The sequence below is a fragment of the Ailuropoda melanoleuca genome, chromosome 8 (assembly GCF_002007445.2).
Source record: "Ailuropoda melanoleuca isolate Jingjing chromosome 8, ASM200744v2, whole genome shotgun sequence".
Lineage (NCBI taxonomy): Eukaryota > Metazoa > Chordata > Mammalia > Carnivora > Ursidae > Ailuropoda > Ailuropoda melanoleuca.
Window position 1 is genome coordinate 60,689,341 of NC_048225.1, and position 18,840 is coordinate 60,708,180.

The window sequence follows — 18,840 nt, forward strand, 5'->3', positions numbered from 1 at the left end:
ACTCATAAGATGGTTTTCCCCTGACTCTGCCTCAGACCCATTGCCCGAATTTTGAGGAACGGGCTGTGTTTATGCAACAAGAAGCAGAGAGTTGCCTCTTCCTTAGACTGAAGGCTTCCCAGTCTATTCTTCCCCACCTTGTGTTCTTCATGACGTTGGAGTCCAGGGGCAAGACGGCCATGACATAGGTTCAACCATCATTACTGAAGAAACACTCCATGACACAATTATTGGTAAAGAAAAGTGCTATTTTTTAATTTGTTCTTGAATGTGTAGGTCCTTTTAAGATCAGTGACACTTCCCTTTACAATAGTCCTCCCTCCTGTCCCCAACCACTTTGGATCCAATGGCTGCTTCTGAAAAAGGCTTAAGAGGAACTCGCCCTCGCTATCCAAGGGAGAGGCGCAGCTTGAGGCGTGGGCGGACGGCTGAAGAAGCAGCTCGGTCTGGCCCGTGAGTCCCTTTGTCCTGCCTTGGCCAAGACTCCCCAGCTGTGTCGTACCCCCAACGTTCCCTTGCTCGCTGTGTGGCCGGAGCTTTAGAGTTAGAATCACCATCACCATCTTTCCAGTAGGACAGCCTCTGAGAGATCACTGTTTTCAACCCCCTCCCCCAACCAACTTCATAGATGGGGAAACCGTACCCAAGGTCACATAGCTCATAACTGGCAGAGCCAAAATTTAGGTGTTCAGCATCTGAAATCAGATAACTTTCTACTATATCACCCCACCTCCAAGAAAACACCTGACATCTGCCTCCAGCGCTAGGAACAGCTGGAGCAAGCAGGGGGTGAGATCAGTACAGATGGGACAGACCTGGCCCAAAAGGCCCAGCTGACCTCAGCTGAGCCCTAAGCAAGTGATGAATCCCAGCACTTCTCCACGTTCCCTCCACCAGAAGGTCATCAGTGGCAGACAGCCACCCCTGCCAGGACCCCCTCCCGACCAGGAGCACGATGAAGCACAGGAAACGTGTTTGACCGTGACCCCAAGCGCCTCACCAGCTGTGGCCGGCTCTAACCAGTATGGGGATGATGGCAATGGTCTGCCCACCTGCCTGGGAATCCCATTTACCAAACTGCTTCTTGGTACGACTCAATCCATATTCTTAGGCTGATTTGGATGGGGCCTCTTGGCAAACATTGCTAAAATCTGTCTCCGTGTGGGACTGGGAAGGACAAAGGGAAAGGCTCGCAGATGCCGTCCTCCCGGGAGAGCTCATAATCATGGCTGGCATGGGGAGAACTGAGTCCAGGGACAGAAACGGACCCAAGGAAAACAGGCAGACACAGAGGAGGGGGAGCAGGAGTGGCCGTGCTTCCTCCTGACTGCCGAATTCCTGAAGAGGGGAGACCTCACGGGGCTACAGGTGTGTTCCCTTGNGCAATGGTCTGCCCACCTGCCTGGGAATCCCATTTACCAAACTGCTTCTTGGTACGACTCAATCCATATTCTTAGGCTGATTTGGATGGGGCCTCTTGGCAAACATTGCTAAAATCTGTCTCCGTGTGGGACTGGGAAGGACAAAGGGAAAGGCTCGCAGATGCCGTCCTCCCGGGAGAGCTCATAATCATGGCTGGCATGGGGAGAACTGAGTCCAGGGACAGAAACGGACCCAAGGAAAACAGGCAGACACAGAGGAGGGGGAGCAGGAGTGGCCGTGCTTCCTCCTGACTGCCGAATTCCTGAAGAGGGGAGACCTCACGGGGCTACAGGTGTGTTCCCTTGTCAAGACTTCAAGAAAGGCTCGGCCTGTGTGGCCAAGAGGTAAGAGACTGACCCAGACACCTGCGGTGTCAGAAAAACCATGTGAAGGGGCTGTCTCAAAGAGTGAGTGATGGATGGTGTAAAATGCTGTGGAGACTTCTAGACAGTTGAGGACTGAAAGGTATTCTTTCGATTTGGCAACTGGGTGGTCACTGGTGACTCTTATGGAAAGCTGTGGAGGGTTGAAGAGTGAGAAGAATTAATGGAAAAAAATCCTTTCTATAAGAAACTTGGCTAATAAGGACAATGGGTCAGGGGCAAATGACTCTAAGAAGCTTTGCTTTAGTCTGGGGGAGACCTCTGCATGTTTGTAGGCTTTGTGGAGCCACCAATGGAGAGGGAAGTTGAGGCCCTAGGAAGTGGGAACGGTGGGATAAGGGACAGAGCAAAGCCTTGGAGGCCATAGAGCAGGATTCAAGAAACAGAGCAGAAGGGAAGGATCTGAGGAGGGATGTAGACACAGACAGATGGGAGGGAGAGAGGAGCAAGTGGGCAAGGAGGTTCCCACTTCAGGGACTCTGTTCTGTGGAGTAGGCAATGGGGTCAGTCATTTGCTGAGAGCAAAGATGAGGGGCATGGACAGATAGCAGCGTAATTACAAGTCAAAGATATACCCATCAGTGCTGACAGCCCAACTGAGGGGGTCAACTATGAAGCTGTCATGCTTAGCAACCCAGGAGGAGGGAGTAGAAAATAAGCTGATGCCAAAAATGGAGAATGGTTGACAGTTTCAGGGGAAGTTTTGAGTTGGAGGGGATGAGAAAGTTCAGGATCCTGACAAAAATGTCTGTGTATGATGGGCCATGGGTTCAGGCTAGGGAGAGGAAGCAGCCCAGGAGAAGGTTGAGACAAAGAGAGAGGAGGTCAGGGAACTGGGCTAAAGGAGCAGGCAATTTCTAAAACAGCAGGGAGGGAGTGGGAGAAGCAGCAGCATGGGGGATGGTGATTCCCAAAGGAGCAAAGTCTCAGCTCAGGAGTTCAGAAGAGAAGACCACAGGTGACACGACATCATGGAGGGAGAGAGAGAGCAGAGCAGAGCCTGGGAACAAATAAGGACAGGTGTAGGTCTCAGGAGCAAGGCAAAGACCCGCTGCCACAGGGAGCGAACCCACCAAGTCTTAGAGCCACTGTGGAAGGGGTACCTGCAGAGGGGGGGTAGTTGGCAACTGCTGGAAGTCAAGTAGGGCCAGCCTGCCCATGTTCTGGAAGAGTATTCCACAATTCATCCTGCACCAATCATTTGCACTAAAATCCCCTTTGCATCCACTGAAGCCAATCCACTCTCCTATTTCCCAGCACATCCAAGGAGCCCCATTTCTCCTCCAGGACTCATTCTATACTGTGAGGACCCAGAACTCACTGTATTTCCATTTCATGTCTTAGTCAAGGGCCAAAGGTCTTGACTGACTTCAAAAGGGACCATTATGGGATCAGCTCAGACGTTAGCAAAGAGCCACTGAAGTCAGTCACTCAGCTAGCAGCTTTTTCTTTTAATTTCTAAAAAGTCATGTTCTGTTTTCTGCATGCAAAAACAAAACAAAACCATGACACAAAACGCTGGTGCTAAGTCCATAGGAAAAACCCGGGAAAGGGCAGTGGTGTGGGGTAACCAGTGCAGGGGTGGTGTGGTGGGCCAGGGCCTGCACCCTTGCAGGGAAGGACACCCTACATCTGCTCAGGTGCCGAAAGTGGGCCTCTCAGCATGCAGGGTCTCCGCAATGGGAAAGGAGTATGTGACCCTCTTACCACACTACGAAGATCTCCTGGCCTGGCACACTATACCTAAGAGAAGGGAAGCCAAGCATTTAGCCAGGCATTTCTGCTTCGTATTTGTGGCCTCCAGTTGGTCCTGTGGAAGGAGCTCAATCAGGTTTGAGCCTGTCGCAGCCCTCACCTGGCTGTCGGACACATAGCACCATGTTGCTCACTCAGGGAAGGTGGGAGTGGGGCCACAACAAAGGAAAGACGTCCAAGAGCATGAGTTAGTGAGGTAATTACAGAGGGAACCTTGCCAAGTCAACTAAACAGGGAAAAAGATTCAAACCTTGAAAGGAAAGTGGCCAAAACCCAATCCAGAGAGTGATGTGTGCCCCAAAGAGCAGAGGGCTAGGTCCAAAGATCGCCTGGCTACTGGAGCCTAAAGACTTAGCTACCCCAAACTAGGAAACAGGACTGTGGAAGCCCGTCTGCGCAGGAGAACCTGGCAAGGGCTGGTGAAAGAATGGCAGGCCGAGGACGTGTTGGCTCTGAAGCGAAGACGGCCTCTCAGCCTGGGTGGCGAAGGAAATGAGCAGTACCACCAACTGACAAGGAGAGAAGAAACGTTCTTCTCCGAGCAGAATGTTCCCATGGACAAAGGCCCTACACACAAGAACTTCCTTAAACTTCATCTCTTAGCAAAAATAAAGCCATGACCTAAGACTCCCTTGAAATGAGCCAAGCCGTGACCAGGCCAGAGACAGCTGCGCCTGCAGGGGAGGCCGCTGGACTGCCAGCTCTCCAGCTCCCCAGCATCACCAGCAGTGGCTGTCCTCTCAAGCCTGACCCCCAGCAGCTGACCCCCAGCAGCTGCCAGTACCCATCCCTCCCAAACGCCCCACAGGGACCGTGAAGATCACCTCCATCCGAGATGCAGTCTGGAGTTCCTGTGCCTGTGGCTCCCAGAACACTTCCCTCTGCATCCTTGGAGGAGTGACATCCTGAAGTTACTTCACGGTCACCGAAGGACTCCGGCTCCTCACCTCTCAGTTTTCCCCTCCTCCACTCTAGACAGAACACCCCCCAGGAGCGGTTAGATCGGGCTCCCGGCTCACCCTCTGGCCTTCCCCAGCTGCTAGCCGAAAAGGGTTTGCCACTAGAGCCTCGGCTTTCTCTGGCAGCCGGGGGCAGGCGAGTCAGAGCACTCACTTGTGATCTTTGGCTCTGCGAAAGTGGAGGCGCTGAGGGCTAGGATCTCTGAGAGGTGGGGAGAAGCCCAGCAGGGTGAGCTGGTTCTGGCTCAGCCTCCTTGGCCAGCCCCTGCCTCTCAGGTTTCCCAGGCAGAACTCCGGGTCCAGACCCCTGAGTGGAGACACTGAAGAGACAGCCACTGGCAATCACTCCTAGGAAGGCAGGTTCTGACACCGAAGGAGAGCTATGAACGCCAAGTCAGTGGCCCAGAGGACAGGCTCTGCAGTTGACATCTCCTCAAGCCTGCCAGTGAGATCTGAGCCTGAAGCTGTCAGCAGTCCCTGCACAGCCACTGGCCCCGTCGGAGAAGGCCATACCACCACCTAGAGCACAGCGGCCACCTAAGTCAACAGCGGGAGAGGTGGCATGAGAAACAAATACCCTGAAAACCGTTAGAACCCAAATAGGCACCAGTTGAGACCTCTGGCCTCTAGAAGCCTCCATTACCCTGCGCAGGGCAGCGTCCTGTCCCAGCAGGCCAAGCAAAGGCAAACAGTGACAGTCTTTGGCTGTGCTGGGCCAGGGATCCCAGGCCTGCTGTATGTCAGAACCGCTCTCCCTTTCTTCTCCCCTCGGGGCCCAGGAACACTTTGGATATAGACATTGCTCCCAAGCCCTGCACACTGAAAGGTGAGAAAAGTCTGCTTTCCTCAGCAGAGAGAGGTCACCAAGGAAGTGAGGTCCCCCAAGCCTGACCAGGTGTGGTCTCGTCAAGTGGACCCTACACATCTGATTTTTCTAGTCATCGGGAACACCTCCCTCTTTGCTGTTTATTACTGAAATCTTCTCCGTAGTGGATGCACTATGGCTCCCAAATGAATGCTGTAAGATGCAAACGGCAAAGGAGAGCACTACACAGCTCGACAAGGCCCGTCTCACGTCCACGATCTGAAGACAATGAGCTGAAAGGTGGGGAGGAGTGGTCGACAGGATGGGGCGTCCGCTGCCACGCTGCTCACACCTGGGAGACACTGCTGGCCAGGCGGAAGGACATTCGTTTTGCTCTTTCGTTCTCCTGAAAGGAAAAACAAATGTGCGGCGTTAACGTGGCCCAGTGTAGCCCCTGTTCACGTGAAGAGGCCCCGTGTCCAGAATGGGACTCCCCAGGGCCCAGGTGTTTTACTCTAGCGCAGGAATGCGACAGCAAGACTCACTGCAGCCACTAAACACTACGTGCGCCAGCGCGGTACACAAGTGGGGGTGGCTGGTTGGGCCCAGGCACCCGCAGACAGGCATTGAAGTGATGTCTCGAGTCTGCCTAGGTGGGACCAGATACAAGGTCAGGGGAGCTCTCCTTGCTGCGAGTGACATCTCTCCCTCCCTCTGTACACCAAGGAGCTGGAAATACCCCTTCCTTTCTCCCAAACCCAAGCTGAGATAGGACACTGAGAACCAGTGTTTCTCTGCTCCTGCGGATCACAGTGTAGAAGGACCAGCACTGGGCTGCGAGTCGGGAACCCTGGCTTCTCACCCTGATTCTGCGGCTAATTCGCTGGGTGCCCTGGGTGGGTACATCCATCTCTCCGAGTTTCAAGCCTCAGTGGTAATCAGGCTTAATGAGCCCCACACTGCCCTGCCTTCTTCCTAGACTAAGGGGCTGGGAGCGAGGGTTCATTGTCACCACTCTCTTGTGCCTCCCGAGTAGTCTGGCTTTAGGTTGCCCCATACATGCTGCTTGGGTGCCCCCTGCCTGGCCAACCACCCCCCACACCTGCCCGCCAGCTGGCAGCAACTCTTTACCATATGTCGCCGCCGCCTCTTGGGCTGGATGCCCTCCTGCACATACGGGGGCCATGGGAAGCCCTGGGGAGTGGAATACCCACTCTCGCTAGACACTTCTTCAGAGTCTGAGTCCTCCTGCCTTGGCTGGGCAAACCGTTTCTCCGGGTAGATCTCCTTCAACCAGCCCTCAAAGAATACTTCCAGGCAGCGGCCAGCCTCCGCCACTTCTGAGTCAGGCTGAAGGGGAAGGAGAGCAGTGACGGTCCAGCCCGTTTCCACCAGCCCATCTCTTCCCAGTCCCTCAAGAGCTCTTCAGAGAGCACAAAGCCTGGCTGGGTTTCCTGGAGGTCTAGAATGTGACATTTTCTCCTGAAGACTCAAGATAACCAATTTAGTATCATCTCTCAAAGCAGAAGTGGCCCTGACAGTTACCCACAGATGGCCAACCACTAGCACTCCCCCTTTGTCCTCCTGAGTCCATGCTGAGGCCCAAGTGTGGGAGAGAACTTGGGGGGGGGTGCAGAGAGCCTGTTCCCAGGTCCTCATGGCAACTCAGGACCAAACCTGATATCCCCATCCAGCCATGAATCTTGGGGTCACTGGGAAATAGGGGAGAGGAAAAACAGGCAAGACATACATAATTGAACTTCGCACAGTTCCAGAACATGAGGCGGACGTCTGACACCACCTCCTCTGGGGTGGTGTAGTGAGCTGGGTCCTTCTTTTGCAACTTCCTCCGGATGATCGACAGGTCCATGGGCCTCTTGATAATCTGGTAGTAATGCCGGGCCTTTGGGAGGAGAGAAGGGGAAGCCAAGCAGGAAGAGAAAAAAAGCAGAGGTACAGAAAAGAAGGAGGGAAAGATGGAGAACGATGTGGAACAGAAGTGAAAGAACACGAGAAAGAGAACGGCAGCAAGAAGAAAAGTGGAGAAAGAAGACAAAGAGAAGGGGTAAAGGAGGCCTGGCTCGCTGTCCATCAGGTGCGGTGCAGCGGCTGCAGGGCTGGGGGGCTGTGGTGGCCTCGGCTGGGTCTGCTAGCCCGGGCACGAGTGAACCCAACATCCAGTGGCCGTGCTCTGAGCCCGCCCTGGGTACCCCTGGGACCCACCCCAGGCCCAGGACCTCGGGAGCCGGGGGAAACGGGCAGCCTTCCTTACCAGCGGGCTCACGGGCTCATGGAAGGGCAGGCTGAGGCTGTTGCAGCACAAGGACAGGACCAGCTTTTCGCACTTCTGCAGAAACCGGAAGGGCAGCGGGTTACTTGGCCCCGGCCCCACCTCAGGAAGGACTGAAGACAGTGACCCTGGTAACGCCAACAGGGTCAGCTCTGTCCCATGGGGCATGGACCACCACATGAAGGCAGAGCCCAGGCTCCCAGACCAGAGGAACATAGCCGGCAGGAGGGCATTCACCACAAACCCCCATGGGCCGGGCTGTCAGGCATTGCCCAAAAGGGAGGTACCTGGAAAGGCCTCCCATCCCCTCAGAAAGGCCTCCATGCCTGGCACAGGGAGGCTGCCCCAGACAGGGAACCATGTTCCCAGAGACCCCTCCCTACCTTTTGGTCACAGATGCTCAGGCCAGGAGTGGCCCGCATCCCAGGCTGGTAATAGCGGGCATTCTCACAGTCGTACTCCATCTCAGGCTGGGTCGGGCTGCGGCACAAGGTACACACCCAATCTCCCCTGCAGAGGCAGGTGAGGCCCAGTGAGGCCTCAGCACGTGGCCCAGAGCCACCTCCCCGGCCCTCCACTCCAAGATCCCCGGGGTGGGTGGGGGGTCGGGGGAGGCACAGTGGCTTGGGAGACTCAGTCCCTAGCCCTGCACTGTAAGGAATGGCTTCCTAACAACCAGCTTGAAAGCAATTCAGTAACTCGGGATGGAGCGAATCCAGAAAAACACAGGACTCAGCTAGGGGTTGCGACAGGAGGATGGGGACAAATCTGTATGTGTAGGAGGAAGCTGGGAACAGAGGAAGAAAGGAAACCACACAAATCTAAACACCCGCCTGTCCGTGCGCACAAGGCACACAGCAGTAGGGCTGCTGACTCACAGACCTGCAGTTCACACGGGCCCACACAGGGGAGAAGCCAGCCCAGGGAGCTGTGTGGCCTAGAAGAGGCCTCCCGGAAGAGCACGCTGCTGGGACCCCCGTGGCTCACCCCGGGAAGCCGAGCAGGGCTGGCAGGTGGCAGGAGAGGTGGAACACTTTGGGGCAGCGGTCACAGCACAGCAACTCCCCCCCGTTGAGACACACGGCGCAGAAGTCCTCGTTCTCTATTGGTACTGGGGGCCCCTTCTTGGCTCCAGCGATCCGAGGAATGAGTCTCTGTTCCTCAGGAGAGGCACCCTCCCCCTCCGGTGGCTGCTGCCCAGCCAGAGAAGTGACAGTGACCTTTCTTCCCCCCAGACTTGGGGCCTGGATGGCGTCGGGCAGGTTGTTCTGGCTGACCTTGGAGAAGAAGGGAGTCGGCAGTCAGAGCACAGCACCAACAAGTTGTGGAGGGAGGGAGAGGACTGACTGACCAGCCCTGGGCACCCACTTATTCCAGGCGCCCAGGCCAGCCAAGCCCCAGGGATGCTGGGACAGACCCCCTCACAGCCAGGGGTAAGTCCGGCCAGGCTGCAGCCCCACTCAGACCGGACTCCGGACAGGGCCAGCGCCAGAGGCAGAATTCTGACAGCAGCAGAGAGAAAAGAGGCTCCCGGGGGGGCCAAGCTCCAGGACCAGAGGGAGCAGAGTGGTACCTTAATGGACATGCTGGAGGACTCGGTGCCACACTCAATGATAAGCAGGAAGCTCCCGTCCTGCTCGTTCTTCTGGGGCTTCAGCTTGAACACCGGCATCTCTCCCGAAGAGGCAGCGCAGATCTTGAGCCGCTCCAGCCGCACGTAGGGAATCTTAGGCTCGCTGTTGAAGGGCCTGCGGCAGGGCAGACACCGCTGGGTCTCGGGAGGACCCTCCTCCGACCCAAGCCACTGCGGCAGCTCATCCACGATCCCACCTGCTGTGGCTCCAGACCACAGTGCCCCCCCTGCAGGCCCATGCCTCACCTTCCTGCGGGGGTGGGTGGGAGCCCTTTGCTCAAAGAAAGGGGAATTCCTAAAGTGGGAGGACCTCACACAGAGTACATGTCCCCTGCTGCGGGAGCCAGGATACCCTCCCACGGGGTCCCAGACTCCCAACCCCGCAGATCCTATCGAGGGTCTGGGAGTTGAAGAAGATGGTTGCAGGCAAACTTCTGCTTCTAGTTAAGTCACTGAGGATGCTGACTTCCTGTGCCGGCCTCCCAGGATATGAACTGGAGGGTGAGGGAGGGAGGTTGGGCCAGGAGCCTGTTACCTGATACTCTGGTTCTCTTTTGCACCCAGCTCCAGGGCTCCTTGTTCAAAATTCTCACACTCTAAGGCAAAAGACAAATACGTGCGACATACGTTTATGACCACATGCCCCGTAATCCACACCTTCCACTCATATATGCTACTCATACCTTTGGCCCACACATGTCGCACAATTGCTACCCACAACGTAATCATTCCTAATGGTGGCAATCCTACCATGGCTCTCCTTCCTGAGAGGGGAAGAAGGCCACCTTCTTTTAAAGAGACAAACAAGGGCAGGTACCTGGGTGGCTCAATCGGTTAAGCATCCAACTCTTGGTTTTAGCTCAGGTCATGATCTCAAGGTTCTGGGATCAAACCCTATGTCAGGCTCCATGCTCAGTGGGGAGTCTGCTTGGGATTCTCTATTTCCCTCTCCCTCTGCCCTTCCCCCGGCACGTGCTCACTCTCTCTCTCAAATAAATAAATAAATTTTTTTAAAAAGACAAACAGAAGGGTGCCTGGGTGGCTCAGATGGTTAAGTGTCTGGCTTTGGCTCAGGACATCATCTCTGGGTCCTGGAATCAAGTCCCATGTCAGGCTCCCTGCTCAGTGGGGAGTCTGCTTTCTCCCTCCCCGTAACCCGCCCCCCCCGGCTTACTCTCTCTCTCCCTCTCTCAAATGAATAAATAAAATCTTTAAAAATAAATAAAATAAATAAACAAATAAGTAAATAAAAAGAAACAGATATGGGGCACCTGGCTGGCTCAGTCAGAAGAGCATGTGACTCTTGATCTCGTGTTGTGAGTTAGAGCCCCATGTTGGATGTAGAGATTACTTAAATAAATAAAACTTAAAAAAATTTAAAAAGTCAAAAATAAATTTAAAAAAACAAACAGATAAAACTCAGAGGCTATCTAAGGGTGGGTGTTGGATCTGGTGCTAAGGGGCCAGCTTCTCACCTTACGAATGAGTTCAGAAATCTCTTGTTCTCCATGTGCTGGTGTTACATGCCCTCAGGAGTCATTCTGCCCAGCCTTTGTCTTTTCAGCCAAGTGCTAGGATTTTAGTACTACCCGAGAGTCTAGTTCATAGTCCATAGGCAAAAGGCTCCCTGCAGCCCTACCCTGAGTAGTGCAACAGAGCCTGGGTAGACGGGCAGGTGCTGGTGTGGGGAAGGGGTAGAAAACTAGCATTTACAGAGCACCCACACAGTGCCAGACACTGTCCTAGGCATTTTCCATAGGCAAGCAGGGTCCAAAAAATTTAACTGCTTAAAATCCAGGGTCCCATTATTATGCAGTTAATAAGAACCAATCATTGTTCAGTTGGTCTTTCAGTCAGTATGAAAAAACAAGGAGAAAAATTATTTTATTTTCATTTATTAAATGTATAGGAAATAGAGCGATCATTACAGACTAAACATATATCTTACACTAAACAGAAAAAGCCCCAAATGCTCACTCTGCAGTTGCTTTCAAACTTCCCAACCAGCCCTTGCCTGTGACAGAAGAAAGGAAGCCCCATTTGAGAAGGTGTGTAGGTAACTGAGAAGAGAATCAGAGGGTATTTCCACTGTTCACATTCCCTTTACTCTGGGGCACAACACAAATCCAAAGGCCTGCTGGGTGTGAGGCAAAGCAAGGCCAATTCTTGTTACTACAGAGAAAGTCATCAAATGATCTCACTGCAGTCATGTGTGCCCGTGGTCTATGAAGTGGCTATGATTAGCCCCATTTACAGAGAAAGAAACCAGCTCAGAAAGGTCAAACATAAAAAGACAGAACCGGTTTTCTAAGTTCGATATACGACTCCAAAGTTGGATATGTTCTTTTCCCTAAAATATTTTGCCAAGGCTGGCCCTGCTGGGATATGTTCTTCCTGTTCCCCTCACCTCTGACCCACACCTCCAGAACTTTTTGCATGGAAATGTTACAGGAGGCTAAGTCCCAGCCATGCCTGTATCAGCCCTGGCCACAGTGAGGGAAACAGAACAGGTCCCAGTAAGTCAGTTCTGGAGGGAAGAAGGGATCTGAGCCTGAGAGAGAAACGCTGCTCCCTCCGGCCTCGAGCCTGTCTCCTCACCCGCATCTCACCCCAAGTGCTGAGCTCATGTCTATGGCCAGCATGAGTGACAGGCTGCTTGCTGACCTGCACCTCACCTTTTGGGTTCCGGTACTGCTGCAGAGCCACGGATGTGTTGATCGCTGGGACCAGTGGAGGTTTCTTCACAGAGAGGTTAATTGGCTCCTCCAGTTCTGAAGGCATAGCCAGATCCTTGGAAACCTCCAGACCCGGGGTTGTGGGGTCTTGTCCCAGGGAGTCAGTGAAGTGGGTAGAATCCTCACTTTCCATCTTTTAAAAGCGAAAGTCCAACAAGAATCAAAGAAATCAGCCATTTTTGCTGTTAGTAGTCATAGAGCTATTAAGCTGAGGCCAGGATAAGCCCTTCAGGGGCCACCCTGCTGCCCAGTGATGAGCAGAGGAAGTTGAATGTCATTTCCCCAGGACTTACCTTACACAGGGCATTCCTGAGAGAGGGGTCAGCGCCATCTGCAGGGCACAGGCTCCCTCCAGCTCGGCCAGAGCCAGGACTGCAGCTGGATCCAGTTTCCGGTTGCATGTCAGAAGCTGGAGGCATGCTCTGCGGAGGACAAGTTGCCAGACTTGGCATAGTCTGGATGGGACCAGACATCGGGTTGGGCCTGGCCTGTGAGTGATCACTTGCTAGGCTTGTGATGGTCTGGGAGGAATCACTCATCAGACTGGGCACGGACTGGGGCACGCTGCGCACAAGGCTGGGTATGGTCTGCAGATGACTGACTGTCAGGCTGGGCATAGCCTGGTTTTGACCGCTCATCAGGCTGGGCACAGTTGTGGGCGTGCCGCTCAGCAGGCTTGGGACCATGTGGGAAGGGGCAGCAGTCAGGCTGTTCGCGCTCTGGATCTGTGGCTCTAGGGTCCTTGCCAGCCTGGTAGATGACAGCTCCATCTCCAGCGTGTTGGAAAAGCCCATGATGCTCACCGAAGTGGAGTGCTGCAGGAGCGAAGACAGGGCAGAGTCAGGCCATTGGCAGGGGATGGGGGGAGGGGAGGAGAGATGCAGCCCTCGAGAGCTCCCATGCTCAGATTTCACTCTGGCCTCAGAATCTTAGTAGCTGCAGGGAAGTCAGACAGCACATGAGTCCTATTCCCATTCCCCTGTGCCAAGGAGGCTGCTAGGCTCTGACAGAGAGGCGGGCACAGACCGAGGACGCTGGTGCGCGTGTGTGTTTGTGAGAAGGACAGAGACAAAACAGTGTGGGAGAGTGACAGAGATCGCCTACCACCTGCCCTGAGGGTGGTGCGCACGCGCGCGTGTGCACATACACACACAGACACACACACACACACACACACACACACACACGGAGCCACCACCAGCCCACACCCCTCACCCCCCATCCAGTACCTAGGCAAAGGATCAGACTGTGGGATCAGCCCTCCAACTTCACATTCCCCTCTGACTAAACCACTAGTGCCTTCTCATCCCTTCTGGCTTTCCTGCGGGCTAATTTCTGCTACATAAAAATGGAAGGAAGTCCAGAAGGCTCAAACTCTGGTCTGCCTCAGACCTTCTCTGAGATAATGCCAAGGCCTGGGGGGACCCAATCAGTCCTGGGGAACCTGAGCCAACTCCAGGCCCTTTTCACAGGCTTGTTCAGATCAACTCCAGAACCACTAGCATTAAGGGATGGCTTGACCAAGAGATGTGAAAGTCTTTCCTAGCCCCACTCTATCTGCCAAAGACCTTCTAAACCAAAGGTAAAGAACATCAGAGCAGCTAGGTCTTAATATGTCCCAGTCTGGACAATCATTGGATTAGGCCGTAAATTCCCAACCCCAAGAATTGTTTTCTCCTGTCTAACTGCTTGATGATGTAGGGAGAAGAGACCTAAAGGTTCACAAAGAGAAGTTACAGACATACAGATTTCTGCACTTGTTGCATTCCATTTCTCAGATTGGAGAAACACATTTGATGGAGGGAGGACAGTGAGAGACTGGGTCTAAACGTAACCTTTAGGAATTTAGAAGTTTGATATCCCTGCCTTTTTTTTTTTTTAAGACTAAAGATAGAACAATTTGACGTCTTTTGAAAGTCAAAGGGGAAACAAAGAGTAAACATCTCTCAGCTTCCAAAATCAGTGTCTTCAGCCTTTCCCCATGAGTAAGATATTCAAATTTCCACAGGAAAGTAAATACTTCAAATATCATCTCAAATTTCACTATAAAATTAGCAAAGCCATTTAACAGTGAAGAAAAGTCTGTCCTCACCTCAGTGAACGTCACCCAGTTCTTCAAGTCAGATTCTAGAAGGGAAGCATCAGTGAGGCATCCCTCCTCCTTCGCCCAGGCTAATTCCAAACCTTATCAATTCTACCCCTTACACAATTCACACATCTTCCCACTAATTCCTCTCTCTGTTGCTGGTGCCCTAGCCTGGGTTACACTCCCGTATTTTCCCAGATGACAGCAGCAGCCTCCTCAGTGGAGAAATATTTTCAAAACACAAATCTGAGTATTACTCAGCCATCAGAAAGGATGATTACACGACATCTGCATCGACATGGATGGAATTGGAGGAGATTATGCCAAGTGAAATAAGTCAAGCAGAGAAAGACAATTATCATATGGTTTCACTTATTTGTGAACATAAGGAAAAGCAGGGAGATCATTAGGAGAAGGAAGGCAAAAATGAAGGGGGGATCACAGAGGTGGGAGACAAACCATGAGAGACCGTGGACTCTGGGAAACAAACTGAGGGTTTTAGAGGGGAGAGGGGTGGGGGGATGGGCTAGCCCAGTGATGGATATTAAGGAGGGCACCTATTACGTGGAGCACTGGGTGTTATATGCAAATAATGAATCATGGAACACTACATCAAAAGCTAATGACGTACTGTATGGTGACTAACATATCATAATTAAAAAAAACAAAACCCACAAATCTGACCACATCATTCCTTTGCATGAAGCCCCGCAGTGCATTCCACCATTCTTAGGACAACTGTAAAAATGACTGCCCATCCCCTGTCCTACTCAGCAGCCACAGTTCACACAACAATCCTCCCATTCTCTGAGCTCCAGCCACTCAGACATTTTTTTCAATCCCTGAAACATGCCAAGCTCTCCTTTCACCTACGACCTTCATCCCCTTCAAACAGACTGCTTCCCCTCCATGGAACATTCTCCTATCCCTGTCCCTGTACCACGTATCCTTCTAAACTCAGCTCACCTGTGATTTTTTGTATCAAAGCCTCTTTTCATTCTGTGGCCCAGACCTCATTCCTCCCTTTCACATTCTTGTAACTCCCCCCCGCCTTTTTTCCCTGTATTCTCAAAGTTGTGAGACCATTTGATGAATCTCTATTTTCTCCCATAAATCGTAAATTCCATTAGGGCATGGATTTTTACCTAGTTAGCTTACCCATTGTACTTCTAGACCCAGAAGCAGTGCCTGGCTGAATAAATGAATTCATGAGCTATTTAAACATTTTTTAAAAACCAGCAACAATGTGTGATTGTTTATTCTACAAATCTTAAACCAAATAAATAGCAGCTCCATTCTATTAACAACTGGGTCTATGCATCGCTCTAAAATCATGATTGTCTTTATATAGCTAACATTTATTGAGCACTTATTATATGCGAGGAAATTTGCTAAGTGCCTTATATACATTTCCTCACTGAGCCCTCATCACAAATGTTAAAGGGTTGTTGTGAAGGTGACAAGAACGAATCCAGGTAAAGGTTTAGAACAATGTCTGCCATGTGGCAGGTACTCTGTGACCCCCAGCAACTGCTACTGCTCCCCCCAGTACTGTGACTGTTAGTGTTGTTCTCGAACTCTACGCTTGAGAAAAATGAGGCTCAGCAAGGCATCTGAAGTGTTTTATGTGATTGAACACATAATTTTGTGAATTTCCATTTCCCTTTGTTTATGCTCACACATAGAAATCCAATTGATTTTTGTAGATTGACCTTGTACCCAGAGACCTTGCTGTCATGCTTGGGGGATTTCTGTGCACACAAATCATGTCAGCCATGACTAGTTACGTTTAACTTCTTCCTTTCCCTGCGTGTGTTTTTCCGGCCTGACTCTGCCAGCTAAGTACGGGAGGACCAGGTCAAATGGGAGTAGTGATAGTAGCCATCCTAGTCTCATTCCTGATCTCGGGGGATCCTTTCAATATTTCACCAACTAAGCATGACATGTGATGCGGGATTTTTACAGATTTAGAAGCCAGCTCTCCGACGCCAAAGCCACACTCTTGATGTGACCTATCTGGCTGCATCCTTCTCTGTGCAAACTCACCCTCTCCTCTCCCACACTCTGTGCTTCAGCCTCTGTCCTTCCCTTGCCTGCTCTCCTCGACCTTCACTCTCTTCCTCTCCTGTTTTATTTTTTTCTTATCATCTCTTTCTCTTCTCTCCCAACGCTTTTCCCTTATTATTTCAAAGCAGCTAGTAAAGCTTATATATTCTATTCTTAATTCTCAATTTTAAAAGCAGATGAGCTAAATATAAATGCCCTTTGTCTCCCCAAAGAGAGGTTTTTTATAGCTTCACTGGTAGTTCAATAGTGTTCAATAACAAGACTCCAATTTGCTCTACAGTCTAAGTCCCAAGATAAGAAATATCGAGGAGAAGGAGGTCTGGGGAAAATACTCAAAGCACATTGGGTAGATTAAGCGTGGAAGAGCTATCTCAAACATGCAGTGACCTGCCTCCCTTGGTATCCCCACTGTCCTGGTTATACGCTACTGCAGCTTTTCGGAGATTCTGTCTTTCCTCATCTATGGACAGGAATACCCAATGATGGTTGCAATCTATGGGCTCTACAAATACAGTGGCATTTTGGGAACATAGGTACACTGTATGCCTGTATTTTTGATATTTCATTTGGCTCTCTGGAGTGAAGAGGTACAAAATATGAAAACAGAAGGAACTATTTCTCGTACAGGAAGAAAGAGAAGATTGAGAACCTCCATTCTACCCCGCCACCACCGCTACCAGGTGAGCAGGGAGAAGGGGAGGACCAAATTTCAGGGCCCAGAAAGGAGGCTGGGTCTCCAGGGCCTGGAAGGAAGGACGGGGCTTCTTGAGAGCGTGCCAGGCTTGGGAACGTGGCTGCGCTTGATACCTGGTGCTGCACACACAGGAGGAGCTCCTCCGTCCGTGGAGACACTGCCCTCTCTAGCACCCAGGATTGTTCAGGTCAGATGAGAGAAGGCAAAATGATACGGTCGGCTGTAAGGTCTGGCGGGGCAACCGCCTCCAAGTTGTCAGCTATTAACAGACACCTTGCCTTCTTCACATACAAAATCTACAGATTCATGAGCGAAAAATATGTATTTTGAGGTTTGCAAGTGAAAATAAACTAGTTTCTAGTTCAGGGGAGGAAGACCAGTCAAAAATGCCAAAAACACTCACTCTGACCATCAGCTCAGCTCATCGCTGGGGTACGAGCCTCCTCTCCTGCATCTCCTCACTTGCTCCTACTTTTCTCTCCTTCCCCGTACTTGTATGCTCCTATCTCTGTCCCTTTCCTCTTCTTGTTTTTCCTCCTTGATCTCTGTTTGCCACCTGCCTGACCCGTGACCTGTCTGAATAACCCCACCTGGAACCAACAGACCTACCTGTCTGAACCACCTGCCTCCACAACTTGCCGGACCTGTGACCTCCCTGAACGTCTGACCTTCCACCTCTTCTGCCAGTCACCTATGCAATTCCTCACCCACCAAGCCTGCGTCCTGTTTGACCTCTGCTCTTCTCCCTGCTGCCCTCCTCCCCATCCTCACCATGTACATCTTGCTCTGGAGTTCAATGTGCTTCCATCATTGTGATGACTGGCACACGATGTTGTCAAAATTCAGAGAAAGCACTGTTCTTTCATTCAACAGAAAAGGAAACTGAGACACAGAGCGATGACACAGATTTCTGAAGCTTATATAGACCCAAGACTAGGAATCTGGGCGCAGCCTTAAAAATCTGCTGGCTGGTCTTGATCTTGTGCCATTAGCTAGAAAGCTAGCGCTCTAGTAAGATAGAGAAGTCAATGAACAGACACTTAATGCACACGCCCTGAGTTTAATATAAATTTCAGGTTCTTACAGTAGCAAGGTAGTAATGCTGGGGATAAAGCAGCACAAACAGGGTGGAGCTCCACAGAAATTAATTTTCCAAATATCTGAAACATCCCTCTTTCAGTAACAAAACACAATTGGCTCTAAAATAATATCTTGAATAGAAGTACTTCTAAGACTTTACACACTACCTTGTCATAATAAACAGAGTACATGGAGCCTCATGAGACCGTTCCTTAGTGACATAAAGGAGCTTGGACGGATCTCTGTCGCTGGAGTGGGCTGTAGTTCAGTGATGCTGTAAGGCCTGTAGAGCCTAGCCTGTCCTTTCACCGAATGACCTCACAATGTGGCACTTGCCCAAGTGATGTTTCCTGTCTTCTCCCTTGTCGTTAGCTGCCGTTACAGAAGTCCTGACTCCTTGCTTCTACTCTGCTTACTGCTCCAATGCAGGAAAATGAACGCTTCCAGAGGAGACCATATAACTAAGCTTGCTTGACCGGTCAAGACCTCTGACGAGACACCTGAGCGTGGACTTATGACCTCATGCTGAACAGTGTGTGGGGTCTGTGACCTCTGTTCTTGCTGCTGCTCCGAAGATTCCCTTGCTCACTTCTGGTTTTAGGGTTTTGCTCCAGTCGTTAGAATTATCACAGACTGACCACCCTGTAAACATACGGAGGAGAAGGGAGCAATGACTTGAAAATTGTGTCTTGGAAACACATAGAAGGCCTTCACTCTGGTTGAAGGAAACAGATAAGGAGACAAGGATTGAGGTAAACAGATCTGTGAATTAAACATTGGAATATTTGAGTGTTTCGACAGCGTCAGATCAGGTAGACTGGCTGAACATTAGCAGATCTTCAGACAACTGAATCAGACACCTGAGGAAGGAACTAACTTTCCTAGCAAGTGGTTTCACGAGCTGATTTTTAATAGCAAAGTTGTTGCTCTT

The 18,840-nt window shown here is 51.4% G+C and overlaps 1 protein-coding gene across 1 annotated transcript in view; it reads right to left on the minus strand.

Moving 5' to 3' along the window:
• Positions 1-244: 244 nt before the first annotated feature.
• The window catches only part of TRIM66 (tripartite motif containing 66), a 58,773-nt gene continuing 40,177 nt past the window's right edge, over positions 245-18,840 (minus strand). The window contains exons 12-22 of the mRNA XM_019796334.2: positions 12,276-12,797; positions 11,923-12,115; positions 9,783-9,843; positions 9,188-9,362; positions 8,602-8,891; positions 7,998-8,124; positions 7,597-7,671; positions 7,075-7,227; positions 6,456-6,674; positions 1,399-5,730; positions 245-1,052 (exon numbers count right to left, since the gene is read on the minus strand). Coding sequence (XP_019651893.2) covers positions 5,671-5,730; positions 6,456-6,674; positions 7,075-7,227; positions 7,597-7,671; positions 7,998-8,124; positions 8,602-8,891; positions 9,188-9,362; positions 9,783-9,843; positions 11,923-12,115; positions 12,276-12,797 — 1,875 coding nt within the window. The 3' untranslated portion in view covers positions 245-1,052; positions 1,399-5,670. The remainder of the gene's footprint in view (positions 1,053-1,398; positions 5,731-6,455; positions 6,675-7,074; positions 7,228-7,596; positions 7,672-7,997; positions 8,125-8,601; positions 8,892-9,187; positions 9,363-9,782; positions 9,844-11,922; positions 12,116-12,275; positions 12,798-18,840) is intronic.